The 19521-nt window shown below is 39.2% G+C and overlaps 1 protein-coding gene across 1 annotated transcript in view; it reads right to left on the minus strand.

Moving 5' to 3' along the window:
• Positions 1 to 1746: 1746 nt before the first annotated feature.
• Positions 1747 to 19521, minus strand: part of WDR64 (WD repeat domain 64) — a 132546-nt gene continuing 114771 nt past the window's right edge. Inside the window, exons 23-28 of the mRNA XM_058533548.1 lie at positions 17021 to 17130; positions 13725 to 13913; positions 11066 to 11171; positions 8145 to 8225; positions 7200 to 7313; positions 1747 to 1830 (exon numbers count right to left, since the gene is read on the minus strand). Coding sequence (XP_058389531.1) covers positions 1747 to 1830; positions 7200 to 7313; positions 8145 to 8225; positions 11066 to 11171; positions 13725 to 13913; positions 17021 to 17130 — 684 coding nt within the window. The remainder of the gene's footprint in view (positions 1831 to 7199; positions 7314 to 8144; positions 8226 to 11065; positions 11172 to 13724; positions 13914 to 17020; positions 17131 to 19521) is intronic.

Here is a 19521-nt window from a genome sequence, read left to right on the forward strand (position 1 = left end):
TAAGAGAGTAAATCTTAAACATTCTCATCACAAGAAAAAAATTCTGTTAACTGTTTATGGGGATGGATGTTAACTAGACTTAGTGTGGGGATCATTTTACAATATATGCTAATATCGAATCATTGTGTTGTATATCGGAAACTAATATAATGTTATATGTTAATTATACCTCGATTGAAAAAAAAAGAATCTTCTGGCTTAGTTATTGATAGGTACTAATTTTCCATAATTATACTATGTTTTTTCTAGAGTCTCTTCTTTGATTTGAGCAAATTATACGAATTATTTAAAAATTTTAAAAACCTTAATGTTCAATATTTTCTCTTGGAACTTTAGTTTCTTGTGTAATTAAAATATGTGAAAAGGAGCCGGCCCCATGGCATAGCAGTTAAGGTCACGCATTCCAATTTGGTGGCCCGGGGCTTGTCAGTTCAGATCCTGAGCACGGACCTACACACCACTCATCAAGCCATGCTGAGGTGGCGTCCCACATAGAAGAGCTACAACTCTACAACTATGATACACAACTATGTACTGGGTTTTGGGGAGAAAAAAGGAAACAGAGGAGGATTGGCAACAGATGTTAGCATAGGGCCAATCTTCCTCAAAAAAAAAATACGTGAAGAAAAAAGTTAAAAGAAAAAGAAAATTAGTAGGAGCAATGATCACATTCCAATGAGAAACAAACATTAGTACATGCCTAGAAATAAACATAAAAAGAAGTCAGTAAGTAAAGTTTATATGAATAAAACATTTCCTTAGGTTTCTAAAGTTGTCAGGATTTTTAAGAAGTAAAGAACCCTTCACAGAGTGGAAAGGCAGAATCAAATGTTAAGGAGCTGCAGTTTTTTCTTACCAAGTGGCCTGTGCATTGGGGAAGGTAGACTAACACTGACGTGGAACGCTTTTGTTACTCAGAACTCTGAATCATTTCCCGAAGAGGCCTGGGTCAGCCAGTCTTCAGGCATCAATCCTGATACTGTCCTCATGTCTTTGACTTATTTAAAATCTCATTTATTACTGATCAAATTTAGATGCTTTCATTTCTTAAATGAGTATCCACCGGTGAAATTAATCATTTGGTCGAAATACCAAAATCAATTATAAGATGAACCCCAGAAAGTTCAGATAACCATCTAAGTTCCATTTATCTGGAGTGATTTCTAGACTAAATGTAAATCACTTCTGACTTTATCTAAGAAACTAAACATTTTCTTCCACGTGACATTTCGCTAAACATAGCGAGGGGCTTAACTGGCGCAATTATTCTTTTTAGTAATTCTGTTAGTATACCACACAGCATGACACTCATGTAATTTGCCTCTCACTGTACACATTCTGACAGTAATTCTGGTTATGAATTATGGTGAACAATGAGGGGAAGTGCAAAGCTAATTGATAACCACATTATTTTAGATCTACTTATGCTATTGATTTTCTTTGTTTCCTTATGTGTCATCTTGCTGACAGTAAACAAGAAACATTTGCCTAGTCCTTAAGTGGATTTCGATGTATGAAAGAAGTGGGCCAACTGACTGCTTGCTGCTTGCTTGGTGTTCAGAACTGAGGCCACCTGAGCTCCGTGAGCAATCTTCTCCATCGATAGGATGTCCTGAGGATACAGATATGGCGACAGTGGCTGGTGGACCCTCCCTTTCATCCTGAAATAAAGGCTGGAGTATCATTCAGACCTTCTCATTTTACGTGCAGCTCAGGCCACAGCAGCCACTTCTGACTTTTCTCTCTTCACTTGGGGATGGCTGGGAAGAAGGAAGAAGCCAGATTTATTTGCGGGACCAAATTTCTTTTCAGACTTCTCCTCCGTGGTGCCTCAGAAATAAAGAACATGTCAGTTAGTAACTGGCATTATACGACACATGCAATTTTCTAGATTCAAGTTGCACCACAAATTTTTGTAGAGATTTTAATCCTCCTAGAGAGAAGGTACAGTTATTTACTTAACTATCCTGTGTGCCTCCAGTAAAATGTGTTAGAAACAGGAGATGGGGCTCCAGAAGAGTTTGGTGGAGGAACAGAAGCTTTAGAACTACTTGACCAGGCGGTTGTCCATTCTGGGACTCAACCGCCCAATCTATAAAGGGTTGGTTAAAGCAAAACAAAGAGAGGTGCTCGCTAGGTTGTTGTAAGACACAGAGACATTGTATATTAATATCATCAGAGTCTATTGATTCACAGGAAAATAAAATCAAGTGCTGATCCCACAAATAAGAAATGAAAGTTAGTTGTGAACTGCATATTTTTGGAAGATATATATATATAAAGTTAAATTCACTTGATTTAAAAATTCAGATTAATAAGTGTCTAATTTTGTCAGTAACATTCAGCCAATGTTTACAGTACACATCAATTTGATTTTATGGTCTATTAAGAAGAGAGAAAGAAGAAAAAGGGGAGAGAATCATAGAAAATTATAAGGTAAAGAAAGACAGGGTGACACCCAAGGTCAAAATACAACCACCTAAAGATGCCTTAGGCTTGGACTCTCATAGGTCACGTGACTGCTCCTCCTTCTCCCTGAGACAAGGTCTGAGACTTAGTTCCCCAGAGCAATATGCTAAACACCTGATGCTGCACTGATCTTGTAACCATGGGCCCATTTAGAGCCAGTTCGAACAGATTCCATCTCTTATCAACTGAGTGATGAAGAAACTGTCTTTCAGATAATTTGCAAAGTCACATAGCCAGAGCATGCGCAGAAAAAGTAATTTTGACCTGAAATGACCGAGGAACCAAAGATTCTCTTCCCCGTGGAACCAAAGGACGGGGACGTGACCAGAACTTAAAAGTCAGACTCATATCAGAAGCAAAAGATCCATCCTTTAGGAAGATCCGGTGTTAAAATTCCTTCCCTACCTTACCATAAATGTTTAGAACCTCATCATAAATGTTTAGAACCTTACCATAAATGCTTGAAGCCCACCAATCATAACCTGTCCTGCCAGCATTTCCACGTGCCAGCCTGTTCTCCCTAACCTCTTAAATTTCACCCCAAACCCTGAATGAGAGAGACAGATCTGAGGGCACACACCCCCTGTCTTCCTGCAGATTGATCTCGCAGAATAAAGCTGATTTCTTTTCCCGAAAGCTGATGCCTTAATAATTGTTGTTTTTTTTTTTTTTTTTTTTTTTGTGAGGAGATCAGCCCTGAGCTAACATCCACCAATCCTCCTCCTTTTTTGCTGAGGAAGACGGCCCTGGGCTAACATCGGTGCCTATCTTCCTCCACTTTTTTTATATGGGACACCGCCACAGCATGGCTTACCAAGCAGTGCGTCGGTGCGCGCCCGGGATCCGAACCAGCGTACCCCGGGCCGCCGCAGCGGAGTGCGCGCACTTAACCGCTTGTGCCACCGGGCCGGCCCCTGTTTTTTTTTTTTTTTTAATACGCATCAGGCAAGAGAACCTCAGTTTGTGCAGCAGCAATCTTTCTTTCTTTAATTTTCTTTTATGGTCCTCCTCCTCCTTCTAACTCATTCATTCTTTTACACAGCAAATGTGTTTTTTTTTTTTTTATTTTTGTGAGGAAGACCAGCCCTGAGCTAACATCTGCCAATCCTCCTCTTTTTGCTGAGGAAGACTGGCCCGGGGCTAACATCCATGCCCATCTTTCTCCACTTTATATGGGACACCGCCACAGCATGGCTCGACCATGTTCTTTTTTTTTTGCTGAGGAAGGGGTGCCTCGGTGCGCGCCCCGGATCCGAACCGGCAAACTCCAGGCTGCCGCAGCGGAGCGCACGCACTTAACCGCTTGCGCCACCAGGCCGGCCCCAGCAAATGTGTTTTGAGTGTCACTTGTGTGTCAGTCTGTTCTAAACACTGGAGTTCTGGCAGAGAGTAAGTCAAAGTTCCTGCCTTCATGATTCTTACATTCTAGTGGGATAGAATCAATAAACATAAGTGAATTCTTATATAATGTAATGTCAGGTAGTGACAGGAGCTGAGAAGAAAAATAAACTAGAGTGAGGGGTAGAGTCACAGGAAGGGAGTTTCTTCCATGTTCTTTTTTTTTTGCTGAGGAAGGTTGGCCCTGGGCTAACATCCGAGCCCATCTTCCTCTACTTTATATGGGAAGTCGCCACAGCATGGCTTGATAAGCGGTGTGTAGATCCGCGCCCAGGATCCAGACCTGTGAACCCTGCGCCGCCGACGCGGAGCACATGCACTTAACCGCTATACTACCAGGCCACCCCCTTCAGTGTTCTTTCTTTATAAACTCACATATGGTTATTCTGACCAGGAGAGGCCTAGCAGCTCACCTATCTCTGAATTACACTGCCTTGTATTTAAGGGTCCAGGCTCTGAAGTCAATCTCTGGGTTTAACTCTCAGCTCTATTACTTATTTCTTTGGAGATCTTAGATTTCTTTGGGGATTACGTATGCTATGTCTCAGTATTCTCAGTTATAAAATGTGGGTGATAATCGTAACTACCTCAAAGTGTTGTTGTGAAGATTAAGTGAAATAGTGCCTATCAGATGTTCAGCATTGTACCTGGTGCACTAATTTTAAAATAAATTTTAACCACTATCATTAGCAATATCACTCAGTTAGAGTTTAAATACTCTTTTCACCCAAAATAAAATTGCAAGTGTTTCTCTGTTATTTAACTATTCTTTGGAAAAACTATAGAGTATGCTATCACATTATCTTTCTCTTAATCATTTCTCTATTGTTGGATATGCTTCCACAATTTTGAAAGTGGATTACACGTCATAAAGTTCACATTCTCTCCCTCTCTTCCCACCTTTAAACTGAAAAGAAACTGTAAACTTATGCTCTGATTTTTGTTTTCCTGTACCATGGTTAATATTTTGTAACTTGTTATTGAATTCTAAAGAGACTTACAAACCATTTAAAGACATTAATACTGGAACCAGCATTTCTATTATTTAAAAATAATAAATCAGGGGCCAGCCTGGTGGTGCAGTGATTAAATTCTCTTGCTCTGTTTTGGTGGCCCGGGGTTCACAGGTTTGGATTCTGGGTGCGGACCTATGCACCGCTTATCAAGCCATGCTGTGGCGGCATCCCATATAAAGTAGAGGAAGATGGGAATCAGTGTTAGCCCAGGGCCAATCTTCCTCAGCAAAAAAGAGGAGGATTGGCAACAGATATTAGCTTAGGGCTAACCCTCCTCACACACACACACAAAAAAATCAAAGGGTTTGAGACACCTGTTCTTGGACTCTGCCCAGAGGACTTCTTCCCCTCTGTACTGTGAGCTCCTTGATCTATGCTGGCTTCTTGGAGCCTAGCACAGTGCAGGGCACATGGTAGATATGTCAAGGTATTCCATAAATATTTGTTTCACAAAATTGGAATTTGAACACTAAACTTTCTGAGGTAATTTTTTGCCCACCTTCCTGGAGGTGCTTTTTCTATGAAAATAGGCATTTGATGTGTATTTATTGATTTGATTTCATCTACTATTTTCCCAGTTAGGCTGTTTGGGTTCCTAAAACTGCAGATAATCAGTGTAGTGGTGCTTTAATCTATCCCAGTTTCCAGATTTTATTTACATCTTGCTAAATGCATAATTTTCTGAAAAGGGCCTAATTTTATTTTGGAAACTAATTTTAACCCCCTGACCACGTTTAACTCTTTTCTTCATTAAACCAGAAAGAGAATTTTTAATCACGCTTTTGTGGCTCTTTTTCTGTAAGCAAATGGAGACATCTACTCCTTTTGTCTTCCTTGTGAGGGTAATGACCCATCAGAGCAGTTAAGAGAAAATAAAGCATCTATTAAAACAATAGATATATTAAAAATTCCTCTGTGATTGGACAAATAATTTATCATATTTCATGATCTGGAATAAAATTAATCATAGTATAATCAATTCCTGATTACCTGAGTATAGATTATTCATTATATAGATTATCCATGACTAATTTTTAACTCCATTTTTGTCTTCCCCCTGGCATTTAACACATATTTGGCTACCTTCTTTCTGTCACTTAGTTTGTACTTAAAGATTTAAAGTATATTTAATGTCAGATGAGGCAAAACAAACAGGAATGCAAATACAGGGCACAAAATATATGAATTATAAAACCCAAAACAAATACTCTTGATTACCTGTTAGTTTTGGATTATTTATACCACTGTGTTTCATCCATCAGTTAAAACAATTAGAACTAAATGATATTATTTTTATAGAAAACTCTTTTGTTGCCAAAAATTCTGACTCAAATAGTTTGTAGAGTTGATGACTAACAAAGATCATACATATTCTCATTAAGTGCACAAGCTAACAAAATTATCGTCAAATTGTCTGTATTAATTACATAAAGCAGCTTTCTATTGCTGTCGTAGTTGTGTTTGTTATCTGTCGCTCAATAAGACAGATAGACAGACAATAAGAACCATCTCCTTCTTGTTTTTAGACTGACTTCATGGAATGGGGGTTTATAAAACTTGCCATATGTTAGATCTTCCTCTTAATGTTTAATCTATTTTAATGACTAGACAAATGGCCACAGGCCCATACAAGCTTCCTAGAACTAGTAAACAAGCAATAGGGTTTGAGTTTTTTCAGGCTGCGTAGTTTAATAGAAGAGCATGAAATTTGAAGTCAGAAGTAGATCTCAGCTTATCACTTAACTCTTATGTGATCTATGGCAAGTCACTCAACCTCCCTTTAAGCTCCATTTTTTGCCAAATCTAAGATGAGTATAACATTTTCTTTGTAATTATTGTGAAAATCAAAGGAATCATTTATAAAAACACTATGTAAACTGTAAAGCATTATATATTAGTTATTCCTGTTAATATACATGGGAAAAGTTCTCCTTGACTTGGCAGGTAAGCTAGAAACTTACTGATGTCATGGCTCCATCCTATAGGTACAGTAAGATTAAGAAGCAAGGATGGTTATACAGCCCTCAGATATGTTATGTCATATTGTCTAGCTTTTAAAACTAGTCATTGAACCTAAGTCTTAAATTAGCTCTAGAAAAGTTTCATTTGTCAGACTCGGAGGTCCTGCTTGATTTTTCTATCTAGCAAATTTATGATTTCCATTTCACTGAGCTAAAATACATGCATTTTGGAATATTCATAGAAAGAGTATGAACTGGGATAATTTTAGGCCCAGAATGTTTCTGGGCACAGAAGAAGTGATTAACAATCCAAACAGAAATGGGATACACTATGGAATTCGAAGTACTAATTTACTTTTTCATGTTGAACGTGACCTCCCTTCTTCTTTCCGGGAATGCCATCTGTAGAGTCCCTTAGTGCTTCTGAGTCAATGAGTGGAAGGAATTTTAGACTAGTGGGGCTTGGTATCTAGAAACATAAATAAAGAGTTAATAAGACATACGTAAAGTGATTACCTCTGTAATGTGAATTCAGGGGTGGGGGATGGGGAGTGAGAAGGTCCAACTGCTTTAAAATACACCTGCCCCTTTTCAGTTGCCCACTATTGATTCTTGATGCTTCCCCCTTGGCATCATCTCTAACTTAAGTGTTTGAATCTATTCCAATGAACATGTTCTTGGGAAGGAGAAGTCACATTTTAAGAAATAATAAGATTAAGTTGAAATATTTCATCTTCGGTTTATTATTCTTGATTAATTAATTTGTTCTTTAATTTAACCAAGGTTATCTGGAGTGAAGACTTGCAAGACGAGAGAGGATTTGGAGGGAAACAAGCGTGGATGGATCCTGGGTAGAAGCAGCACCTGCAAAGTTGCAGAAGTAGAAAGAACAGAGATGCTTAAGAAACGGCAAGTAATTTGGCACAGCTGGAGTAGAGGGTACATGGAGAATGTGGTAGGAAAAGAAGTCATGCAATTCAGGCAGAGGCCAGATTGTGAAGGGTTTGTGTGCCAGGCTAAAAGCATTTGTATCTTATCCTGTAGGTGATGAAGAGCCAGGGTAAAGTTTGAAATAGTTTCCTGTAGTGTGGTTCAATGTGGAACGGCAGAGACAAGTGATCAAGGCCATTCACACACACAACCAAAGACTTCTCTGGAATGGAACACAGCGTGTTTATGGAAGCAGTCATCGTGGTTATGGGATTTTCTCCAACCTTGCTTGGTAGCCCAGTGTCAAGAATGAGACGTCAGATTCCCTATTGTTCTGTAACCACTCTAGTCCTAGAAACCTCCAACTCACCCTATATATAGGCAGAGAACCAAAAACAATCCCTGCCTCTCTGTTTTCAGTCATGAAACCTTCCAAGGCACGTCTTTGAATCTGCAAAACAGAGGAGTGAATGTTTAGTGAAAAGGGCACATTCCATCCACGGCAAAATTCCTGGGTTCAAATCCCAACTCTGCTACTTACTAGCTGCATGACCTTAGGTAAGTTCTTTCCCTGTTGACCAGTTATGAGGATCAAATGAGATAACGTATATAGTAAGGTGCTACCCAAATGTAAGATTTCGTACCATTGTATTATTATTACTGATAACAATATGTCAAAAAGAAATTAACAGAGAAGAAGTGAATAGATAAATATTATACAGCTGAGAATGAAAAGGAATGGGCAAAACAAGATTGCTGGTAAAAATCAGAGATTCCTAAGTGAAAGGTATTTTAACTTCACTTTAGCATTAAATCTTTGTTATTTTACCAAGCAATTGAGAAGCTAAGGTGTAGTAAGAAGAGGGCAAGTATCTGGGGTATTCAATTGTTTCAGGAGCTTTAAAACCTTTCCAAAGATATCCCCAAATTTATTTAATGTTTTGGTTAAATTACTTTTTAAAAAAATTTATTTCTTATCTTCAAACTGGAAGAGAATATTAAAAGTGAGTACCAGTCTTTATTTTTAGGTTGTGCTATTTCGATCCTATTCATCAAAATTGAGTATCTGTTACATGCTATGCATATATCTTTGCCCAAAGAACTTATGATTTAGTAGTGAGGTGGAGTAAAGGTAAATATACAAATAGTTCTCATTCAGTGGAGAACACGGTTAGTGAACATGTTAGGAGACATGAAACAGAGCGAGATAGGGGCCTTTGGGGAAAGTGGAATTAACATTTATTGAGTATCTACAATGTACCTAGCAGATCCTTTCTCATTTAATTCTCACAACTCTTTGAAGGCTTTTCAGATGAGGAAAGACATAAAATAAGTTATCTAAGATTAAACCTGAGCCTGTCACACCCCACATCCAGAGCCTCTCCTGCCTGTCACCCTGTCTTCTGGGAGAAGCTATCTGAGTTCCATTTTGACAGAAAGGCAGGATTTATGAAAATTGTTTCATTTGGGAAGTTAAATATTTACTAAAGTTGATACTGTAAAAGAATAATGACATATGAACATTCATGGGCCCACTGCTCTGTTTTACAAATTGGAACAGTACCCCCGACTTTGAGGTTCTCGGTGTGCCTCAGTCCTTTCCACTGCCCTCAGGCGTAATGACTCTCCTGAATTTTGTGCTTTGAATTCTCTTCCTTTTATTTGTATAGTTTTACCTTATATGCTTTTTGCCAAAATAATATTCAGTTTTGCCTCTTCTTGACTTTTATATAAATGAAATAATAATGTATGTATTCTTAGGCAAAACTTTTCTCCTTCAATAGTATGTTTCAAACATTCATTCTTGTAGGTGAGTGTTATTCTAGTTCATTTATTTTCACTGCTCTGTAGTATTCCAATTTATACATATGCTGTAATTTACCTACCAATTACACTGTTGATGAGCGTTTAGGCTGCTTTCAGGTTTTTGTTATTACAAACAGTACTGCTCTGAGCATTCTCATACTTGCCTCCTAAGCACGTGTCCAAGAGTTTTCCTAGGGTGCGTATTTAGTAGGGTATGCTTATTTTCAACTTTATTGGATAATGCCACATTGGTTTCCAAAGTGGTTCTATCAATTTACACTACTTCCATCAACGTATTAGCATTCTGATTGTGCCAAACGCACACTGACCCTTAATATTGTCAGACTTTTTCATATTTGCCAATCTGGTGGGTGTTAAATGATATCTCTTAATACGATTGATGTGAATTTCCATGTTGACTATTGAGGTTGAACATTTTTTCATGTGTTTATTGGTAAATGTTTTTGTGTGTGTGTGTGTGAGGTATCTATTGAAGTGTTTGACCATTTTTTTAATTGGACTGTCTTTTCTTCTTATTGATTTATTAGGAGTTCTTTTCCTATTCTGGATACTAATTCTTTGTAAGTTATGAAGGTAGTTGCAGAGGTAGGATGGACTTCGACAGATAGAGAGGGGTCATGGATACGTCAAGGAGAGCCCCAGTGAACTGTAGGGGCAGAAGACTGAGAGGAGTACTCAGGGAAACAATAGCTAGTCTGATTTGTAGAGGGAGGGACAATTGTAGGTTAGTAACGGGAGATAAGTTTAGAGAGGTAAGTTTGGTTTATTTTGTGGAAGATCTGGAAGAAGTCAATTTTAATTAGTTAATGCCAGACCTTAGCCTAAAGACTCACACTATATCCATTCCTTAGAAGTGTTTGAAATAAAAATAGAATGAATAGCAGTACACTTTTCTCTCCTATTCTGGACTGAAGCAAAGTGTGTCTTCTGTGATAGGCGGAATACTAGCAACCAAACATGTCCACCTTGTAGCCCCTACCCCCGCCCCCAACTTGTGAATATATTGCTTCACTTGGCAAAGGTGACTTTGCCGTTGTGATTAAGGTTAAGAACTTTGAGATGGATTATCCAGGTGGGCCCGATCTAATCACAGAAATCCTTAAAAGCAGAGAACTTTTCCCATTGTCTTAGAGAGGCACGTGGCCACAGAAGAATGGTCAGAGAGATGCAACACTCCTGGCTTTGAAGATGAAGGAAGGGGGCTACAATCGCAGGAATATGAAATTCTCCCTTGGAGCCTCCAGAAAAGGAAACCAGCTCTGGCTTTTCAACACCTTAATTTTAACCCAGTGAAAACAGGTCGGACTTTTGACCTACAGAACGGTAAGGTAATTAATTTACATTGTTTAAGCTTCCAAATTTGTAGTAATTTGTAACAGCAGCAATAGAAAACTAATACACCATACATATCTAAATTCAGGAAAACAAAAGCAAAGTCATTGTGTTTGTTCATTTTAAAGTCACCTTGGGTGAAGAAAGAGACTTGAAAAACTTAAAATCATGTGCCACTTCAAAAGTCTTGGGAGGTGTACGTTTGAAAAGTAAAGACATGGAGCTCATTTTTTTCCATCTGCATAAAAAGATACAAGAAAAACTGTTAAGTACGTACCGACACCTTTTATTCTCTGCCTCCTAAACAAGTATCAATTACATCATCCTTTTTCTGGGTCCCCAAATTCTCTGCCTCCCATGACTTAGTCCTAATGATACTACCTCTGCACTTGACCCTTGCTCCTCCTGACTTCCCACATTTCCCTCCAGGGGAACCACAGAGATTTCTACCAAGACTGAACATGCCATGTAGTTAAATCCGTTAATAGCCATTGGAAAAAAACTGTGTCGCACGGATGAGGAAACCTTGGGTACAAAACCACCGCTTGACTTTCACTCGACTCAGGGCAGCTTCCACTGTAGTTAAAACTTGCTTATGCATATATTTAAAAAGTCATAACTGAGCATTAAAAACATTGTTTAAAGATAATAGTATGTCTTAAGATGGAGTACTTCTACAGAGGAAGGCCCACTTTGCTACAGACAAGACAGAATTATTTACTTATAACGTGAACACATATCCTACATTTAAGCTATCATACTGTTTCATACTTCTGCATCTACCATTTACATTTGTTGCCTCTGCCTGTGATGTTCTCCATTAGCCATTCTTTATTTGTTCCACAAATAACTTTTGAGTGCCTACTGTATGCTAACTAAGCATTGAGCTAAGAATTGGGGATATAAAGACATATAAAACACAGTCCTAGTGGTCAAGGAACTTACAGAATAGTGAAGGAGATGAACATTAACAAATTAGGATATATTGTTTTAAGTACTATGATATATGGATGTTCAAGACTCAGCAATTACCCGAAGGAGATTGATTGACTTTTGCTTGGTGAACGTTACCACATCTTTATGAGTCTTGGCTCTACCATACCACCTTTTATATTTTAGCCAGACTTCTTCTCCAGTGCTCTTTACTGTCCAGCCAAGGCAAGCCTTGAACACTTCAATAGGGTTTTGGTAGTCACCTGGAACCCTTGTTGATTGTTTTCAAATGGCTCTTGTTTTGATCCAAATTCTATATGGCTTCTGACTCTTAGCTTCAATTCCTATTTACAGCCATTCTACCAACCTTTGGACTAGATGATGGCATTGGATCTCCCCAGCTTTGACTCACTTAGGATTTCCCTAAAGGACTTTGTCTTAGACAACCCTCTCTGATTCTTCCCACTTTGGACTCATCTAGTCAGCTCCCCCAGTTCTGGTCTGCTCGATGTTACCAGTCTAGGTAAGTCTGGTCCCTTGAGGGTTAGACATTAGGTATCCATCATCTAGAGTTGAGCTTTGCTGATGTTGAAAGCTCAGATGAGCACCAATCTCTTCCACTATGACAAAGATCAGACCATAGGCAAAACCAAGACTGAGTTTCGCAAAAGCACAAAACAGCTTTTCACCAACATTCTATTCTCTGTTGCAGAACGATCCTCCCTTTCCTAAGCCTTTAAGCCTGCTCAAGTCTCCCGCACAAACAAGCAAACCCATGAAACAAACTCTTCTTCAACCCTAGAGCTATATGACTTTCTTAAAAATAGTGATCTCTACTACCATCACCTCACATCTCCTATTTATTTCTCAACCACTGCAATGTTATTTTTCCAATCACTCCATTGAAATTACCCTCTCTAGAGTCATCAATGGCTTTTCAGCCAACAAACATGCCAAATCCAATGTTTACTTTTCTGTTGTTTTCTGTGACCTCACTGCCATGTTCTAAAACGTGTCCTTTCTACCACGTTAGTTACAACTCTCTCCTCCCTTGATTTCCATCATACCGCTAATTTGTCATTTTCCTTTCAACATCCTGGCTATTCCTTCTCAGTGTTTTTCACTTGGCTTGCTCTTTAGAGGCTACTGTTTCTTGATTTCTTCCTTAGTTTTCCACTTTTCTCACTCTGTACACAGGACCTAAGTGACTTATCCGTAGTGAAAATACTACTATGTGATGACTCCAAAATCTTTATCTATAGCTCTGGCCTCTTTTGGGAACTCTAGACAGGTCCATCTCAGTGCTCATTAAATACCTCCACTTGTCTGTTCCACAAGCATCTCAGAATTAAACCTGTCCAAAACCAAACTCACTGCCCTTTTCTTCAGACTTGCTTTTCCTCTTGTGCATCGTGTCACAGTGATATCTGTAAAGTTTAAAATCCTTATGTTGGCCCATAAAAAAAGTTCATTGTGCTTTGGCCCCTATAGACTTTTCTTGCTTTATCTCCTACCACGTCCTCCCTACTTGATCCCTGGACTCCAAGTCTTGAAAGACTATATCACAGTCTTTCATTATTTAGTGCCGTTGCTTAGGCAATTGCCTCCTTGGTCTTCTTTGTTTGGGTAAATCCTATTTACCCCTCTGTGATTATCTTCAGAATCAGATGTTCCTAGCAGTGCTATTATACTGAATTGTAGTTTTTTGTTTACGTATTTCTCCCTTCCATGCATTGCAAAATTATTGCAAAGTTCTGGGCTTTTCATCTTTTAGTTTTCCACATCCAGCACAGTGTCACAATATCATAATAGTCTAATTCTTGTAGCCCATCTTAAAAAAAAAACTCAGTGTTCTTACCTTTTCTGGTCAAATACCAGAGGATATTCATATTTTTGCTTCTTCTCTATGAATTTGCTTTCTTCTTTTATTTCTATGGGATGTTCACTAACATCACAAGGCAAAATGAAATCACTTGTCTGTGATATTTCAAAGATCCTTTGCTGTCCAAAATATCCACAGTAATGACCATTGTGGGCATGCCAGAGCCTGAGGAAAGTAAAGGCGGGGAGGAGAAAGTAACTGGAATTCAGTGGAAGTTATTCTGTTCATTAGATCATTTATGTAGATTTTCACTGGTCCATCAGGGATTTTAAACTGGAGTCCAAGACTCTTCTTCTTAAATATGTGGAGCTAATCATAAACATTTTTATCAGAATTCTAATCCACAACAATTTTGGGAAATGTCAATTTGAATCTGTACTTATGATACCTATTCATTAGAGCTGGAAAATAAGGAACAGATTTTCCACTGTTCATTCAAGCTAATCATAACCCACATCGATTGACAGTGTCTTCGTTGAATTGGGCCTTAGAATGGGCTATATCTCAGCTGTCTACTTTCTGTATCAGCATCAGTATAACTTATGGGAGGAGATAGCTAGTGATGCTTTTACTTTTACCAAAATCCTCTCAACCTCCAACCACAAATCCTATTATTGTAGAAATACCATATTAATATCTACAACTGAATTCTGAAACAGGATGGCAAAGGAAGTGGCTCCTTATCCATATACATTATTTCACCACCAACTCATTACAAGAGGTCCCTCTAAGTAGCCCACGTAGTTTAAAGTAATACAGAAGGTCATTAGCAGGATATCCCCAATGTCTTATGGAAAGATAAAATAGTATTTGGAAGATCTTCCTTTTGTGTCTTGATTTCAACCTCAGAGTAGCAAATGATGGAAACGATCATCATGTGCCTGCTGCAGTGACCCAGGAAGTGGACAAGCTAAAAGAACTAAGAATAGATTCCACAAAGTCCAAGTAGTGTTCCAGATCAAAGAGGTAGGCACCGAGGCGGAGGCAGAGCAGAGGTGTCCAGAGGGACTCCTCACACCTGACGTGTCCTAAGAACAGGAGCAGCCTACATCCCTTACATATTTTAACTCCACAACACTGCATCAATGTCATGGCCTCCTTGCCAGAGCCTTTGCCAAAGTGAAATGGCCCAGCCCTTTCAACACAGAAGTCAGAGGGGTGAAAGACTAACTTCAGGACAACTCTAAATTCATTCTATCGTGGCAAGGACTGAAGTAACATTTGAGCTCCTTGTTTTGTGGTGTTTCCTGTTTCATGTGGAGCTCTCCCAAATGCCTGATCCTACCTCTCAGCCTGCTTTCCTGGGCCTCAGCTATGGATCGTTAGCCCCTTCTATGCTCTGTCCCAGAGCTAAGCCTTTATTATGCTTTTTCCTATTATAAAATCATAATCTTTTTTACAAACAATACTTAGAGTGTTAAAATTGCCTACTCCTTTAGAAAATGGCAGGTAGTCTTAGCAAAAGGACGTGGCTCAGTTATGAGGAGAACTGTATTCTGACATAGCTATTAATAGAGCTAGGTTTTTTGAACTGACTGTCTAGGGAGATCTTCACTTAAGGACTCATAAAAGTAATTTCTCCATGCCAAGGGTAACTGGTTTGAGCAGAGAATGCTCAGAACAACAGAGGTGTGTGCACATGGGACACGTGGGGGGTGTGTGTGCCCACGTTACAATCCCCAATTAGCACTTCTGCTGGCAGGTAGCTGAAAATAAGCTAGAGCAGAGACCCAAGGAACAAAGTTGTGAAAAACATCTATAATAATGAAATGTCATGTCCTTAATTTTTCCTACAAATAAAACAACAGATCCCCTTTCCGACAGAGGAAGCAGCTCTAACTGTTTGCCCCCAAATAGGATCTTACCCCCACAGATTCGCCTTGAACTCAACGTTTCTAAAAGCCCTCCTTCATCCTCCTACATGCTAAATATTTTCCTCTTCTAGTGCCTCCTCTCTCAATGAATGGCCCCAATGTTCACCTAGTTGTATATGCCAGTGGTCATTCTTGACATCTGTCGCTTACTTCCCCTTTCAGCTAAAGTTCCCGTCTTCCGGAGTTTACGTCCTGGATTGTCCTCAAATGCAGAGTATTTGTTTCCAGCACCGCTGCCACTCCCCTAATCCAAGCCACCACCTTCACCACACACTTCTAACTAGTCTCTTTGCTCTGCTTTTGCTGCTCTGAAGTCCATTTCCCACACATTATTATTATTACTTTTTTAATGTAAATCAGATCATGTTAGTCTCCCTCTTAACATCCTTTGATGGCTATTTCTTTCAAGGTGAAGATCCACGTCAGCCTCAGGCTCACCCAGCTAGCCAGGCTCTGTTGAATTTCAGCCCATGGTCTTTCCTGCAACATACAATATTCCTCCCTTTTCGTCTCCATTATGTTTAAATTATTGGATACACTTTGAAGCCTCTTTGCCTCTCTTGATCTTACCTAACTTTATTCCCTTCAGAGGATAATTCATTACCATGATTTATTTATTTATTTTTCCCCCAAAGCCCCAGTAGATAGGTGTATGTCATAGCTGCACATCCTTCTAGTTGCTGTATGTGGGACGCGGCCTCAGCATGGCCGGAGAAGTGGTGCGTCGGTGTGCGTCCGGGATCTGAACCCCGGGCCGCCAGCAGCGGAGCATGCACACTTAACTGCTAAGCCACGGGGCCGGCCCTCATTACCATGATTTTAAAACATTTTAATATGCAGCAATTTGTCTCAAGAAATGTCACGACATTTCCTTTCTCTTTATGTATATATGTGTTTTTAGTATTTTGTGTGTGTATACTTAGCATTATCTAGGCAATTAAAACAAGTAGGCTTTGCAAAATCAATCACATTGTCCATGAAACAATTAGCTCACTTTTCACTTCTCTCAGTGTTAGTTGTTCTTTTTATGACTTTTTTATGACTTCTGATCCTGTGTCTCCTGTAACCTTCCCGGGGCTTAGGTCTATCTCTCTGAGCTACCCATCTTGCTTAATTCTTTGAAATAAGTCTACAAAAAAAAAAAAAAAAAAAAACACCCTTTATTACAGTATTTGTTATACCTTCTAACATAGATGAGCAGCGCATCTCATTTCCTTGGGCATGGAAAAGAATTCCAAATCAGTGGCCATCTTCCCAAAGCGCTTTTGTACCACCTTTTATTTGCTGTTTATTTATTTATCTATTTTAATCATCTAATGAAGATTGCCTGAAACTTTAGCTTAGAATCTTTTACCTCTCATGCTCAAAGCGCTGAATTCACAATGTGAAGGTCCATACCTCACTGAGCCGTCGATGGAGGCAGTAAGCACCACTTGTCTGTCTTCTACGTAGATCACTTGAGTAATTTCTAGAGAATGAGCACGCCAGGCAAGCAGCTGCTTGAATTTCTAGACAGCAACGATAAGGCATATCCCTTGGAATAAGTATGTGCTGATGCAAATTCAACCTTGAGCAAACCCATAAATCCTTAAAGAGCCAAGCTTATGAGTGAATGGTGTGGACATCTGTGCGAGAGGGTGAAGCCCTACTCTGATCAGCTCTTCTCGCTCTTGTGGAGGTACCAGAGCTCCATTTTCAGATATTTGTTCATCTATACACACCCCTGGGGGAGGAAGTATCGTATGTCTTTAGCAATTCATCCTTTAATAGAGGATTAGCAATTCATTTCGTTGAGGATTAGGAGATGACTAGATGAGAGAGAAACCTTAGGAGAAGGATTGTGGGAGGACTGAGAGTGAATATAAGCAGGAGCAGGAGGAAACAGAATTGAAAGGTGAAGACCAAAGGGGAGATTGGCAAAAAGACTCCCTATTTTCAAATTTCATCTAGAGATAGCCAGGGCTATTTTGTTGTTTTTTTTGGGAGGGGGGGAGAGGTTATATAGGATAACTATTTACCACGAGAAATTAGCCAAAGAAATGGGCCCAGCTCATTCTCTTTCAAAGACGTCATGAGGCTTGATGGGTACGCTTATCCTCAAGTTTAGAGTCCCTACACAAGCCTCAGAAGACATTTCTAGATTGTGTGAACTAGAGTTGTCAACGGGGGAGCTTGCTCTGAAGTAGCACCACCTTAGGGTATGTTCCCCTTCTATCTTTGATGAACTTAGACCTTACTTCTTCCTGGGTCGTCTACCTAGGAGCATATGTGTAGCTAGAATTCTGGCAGCTTGGAGTTCTCCTATGAGTCTCCTATTCATTTAGACTTAAAGGTTAGGCACAGTTCTCCTAAATTTCTTGGCCTTCTGACTCAATTCTCTCGAGTTGTTCTTAGAGAGCCAGGGTGAAATCTTCTGCACTCTCATGCTTCTTATTGTCGCAAAGCTGTTCAAGAACATCTGGTCAACCAACGGCTCTTTCTCTGTCTTGGCATAGGATTCTCTAAGGCAAATGTTTCTCTAATAAGGACCATATCTATAGTAAGAAATACATTTTGCTTCATAACCCAGCGAATGCATACAATACCTGTACATGCATCTGAAACAAGTTTTAGTACCTTTCTCAAAAGGATGCTTAACCTTCTCATGTGCAGCGCACATTGATATTGTCTATTCTAGTCTATTGCATTTCATTCCACTCCATTCTCTTCTATTTTTATGAAAACACTGGTTGCCACTCATTAAATGGATTTTATGACTCCTTAGTAGATTACAACCTGTGAGTGGAAAAATGCTACTCTTAGACTTCTTTTTTCTTGCTGTAGGCATGTGTATATAATTGTATGTATGATTTCTCTTTCTGTAGACAGGTTTTGAATATCCTATCTCTTAGAATATCTTTATTCCATGGAGTGTCTTTTTTTTTTTGAGGAAGATCAGCCCTGAGCTAACATCTGCCAATCCTCCTCTTTTTGCTGAGGAAGACTGGCCCTGGGCTAACATCCATGCCCATCTTTCTCTACTGTATATGGGACGCCGCCACAGCATGGCTTGCCAAGCAGTGCGTCAGTAAGCTCCCAGGATCCGAACCGGCAAACCCCGGGCCGCCGCAGCGGAGCACGCTCACTTAACTGCTTGCGCCACTGGGCCGGCCCCATGAAGTGTCTTTTTAACACTAATGTTTCAAGAGAATCAGATTAACCTCTGATTTGCAGACTGACACATTAGGTTTTCATTGTAGTTGTAATCTATAACTGAATCTGGTTTAATGCATGGTGTATGTTAGTCTATGTATGAGTGAGGCATCTTATAACCAGATTCTGTTGTATATTTATAAGTAGGCAGCCATGTACCAGCTAGAAAATCACATTGTCTAAAGGTTGAAATGAGGTTGAATATGGAAGAATTAAAATAAGTTATTAAAAGATTCTCTTCTTTTAAATTGGTGAAAATGCTTTAAAATCAATTCCATTATTATTCTAATTCAATATTATTATATAACTTTGTTTGTTTTAAAGTTTTTCCCCAAATTTTGAGAGGTCTTGGTTGCCAGTTTGTAGAAAGTCTATTTGCAAAAATGTAGGTTTTGAATCATATTTTTATCTGTTGAAATTAATAATAGAATATTGATAATCATCACAAGTAGAAGAAAACAATGAGATAAGCTTCCACATATACACAGCTCAAGCATATGATTCTTTTGTTCAGCTCACAGCATGCCTTGACAGTAGGCCGTTTATAGTTGTTGATAAATTAAATATTGTGTTTCATAAGTTGAACCTTATTATTTTCCATTCGATAGCAGTAAGTGTTGAATATGGAAAGAGCATTGGAGTAGAGGGAAAGAACCCTGGTTCTGGCCCTGACTTCATCATTAACTGTCTATGTGATCCTGGGCAAG

Source organism: Diceros bicornis, chromosome 38 (assembly GCF_020826845.1).
Source record: "Diceros bicornis minor isolate mBicDic1 chromosome 38, mDicBic1.mat.cur, whole genome shotgun sequence".
Classification (NCBI taxonomy): Eukaryota; Metazoa; Chordata; class Mammalia; order Perissodactyla; family Rhinocerotidae; genus Diceros; species Diceros bicornis.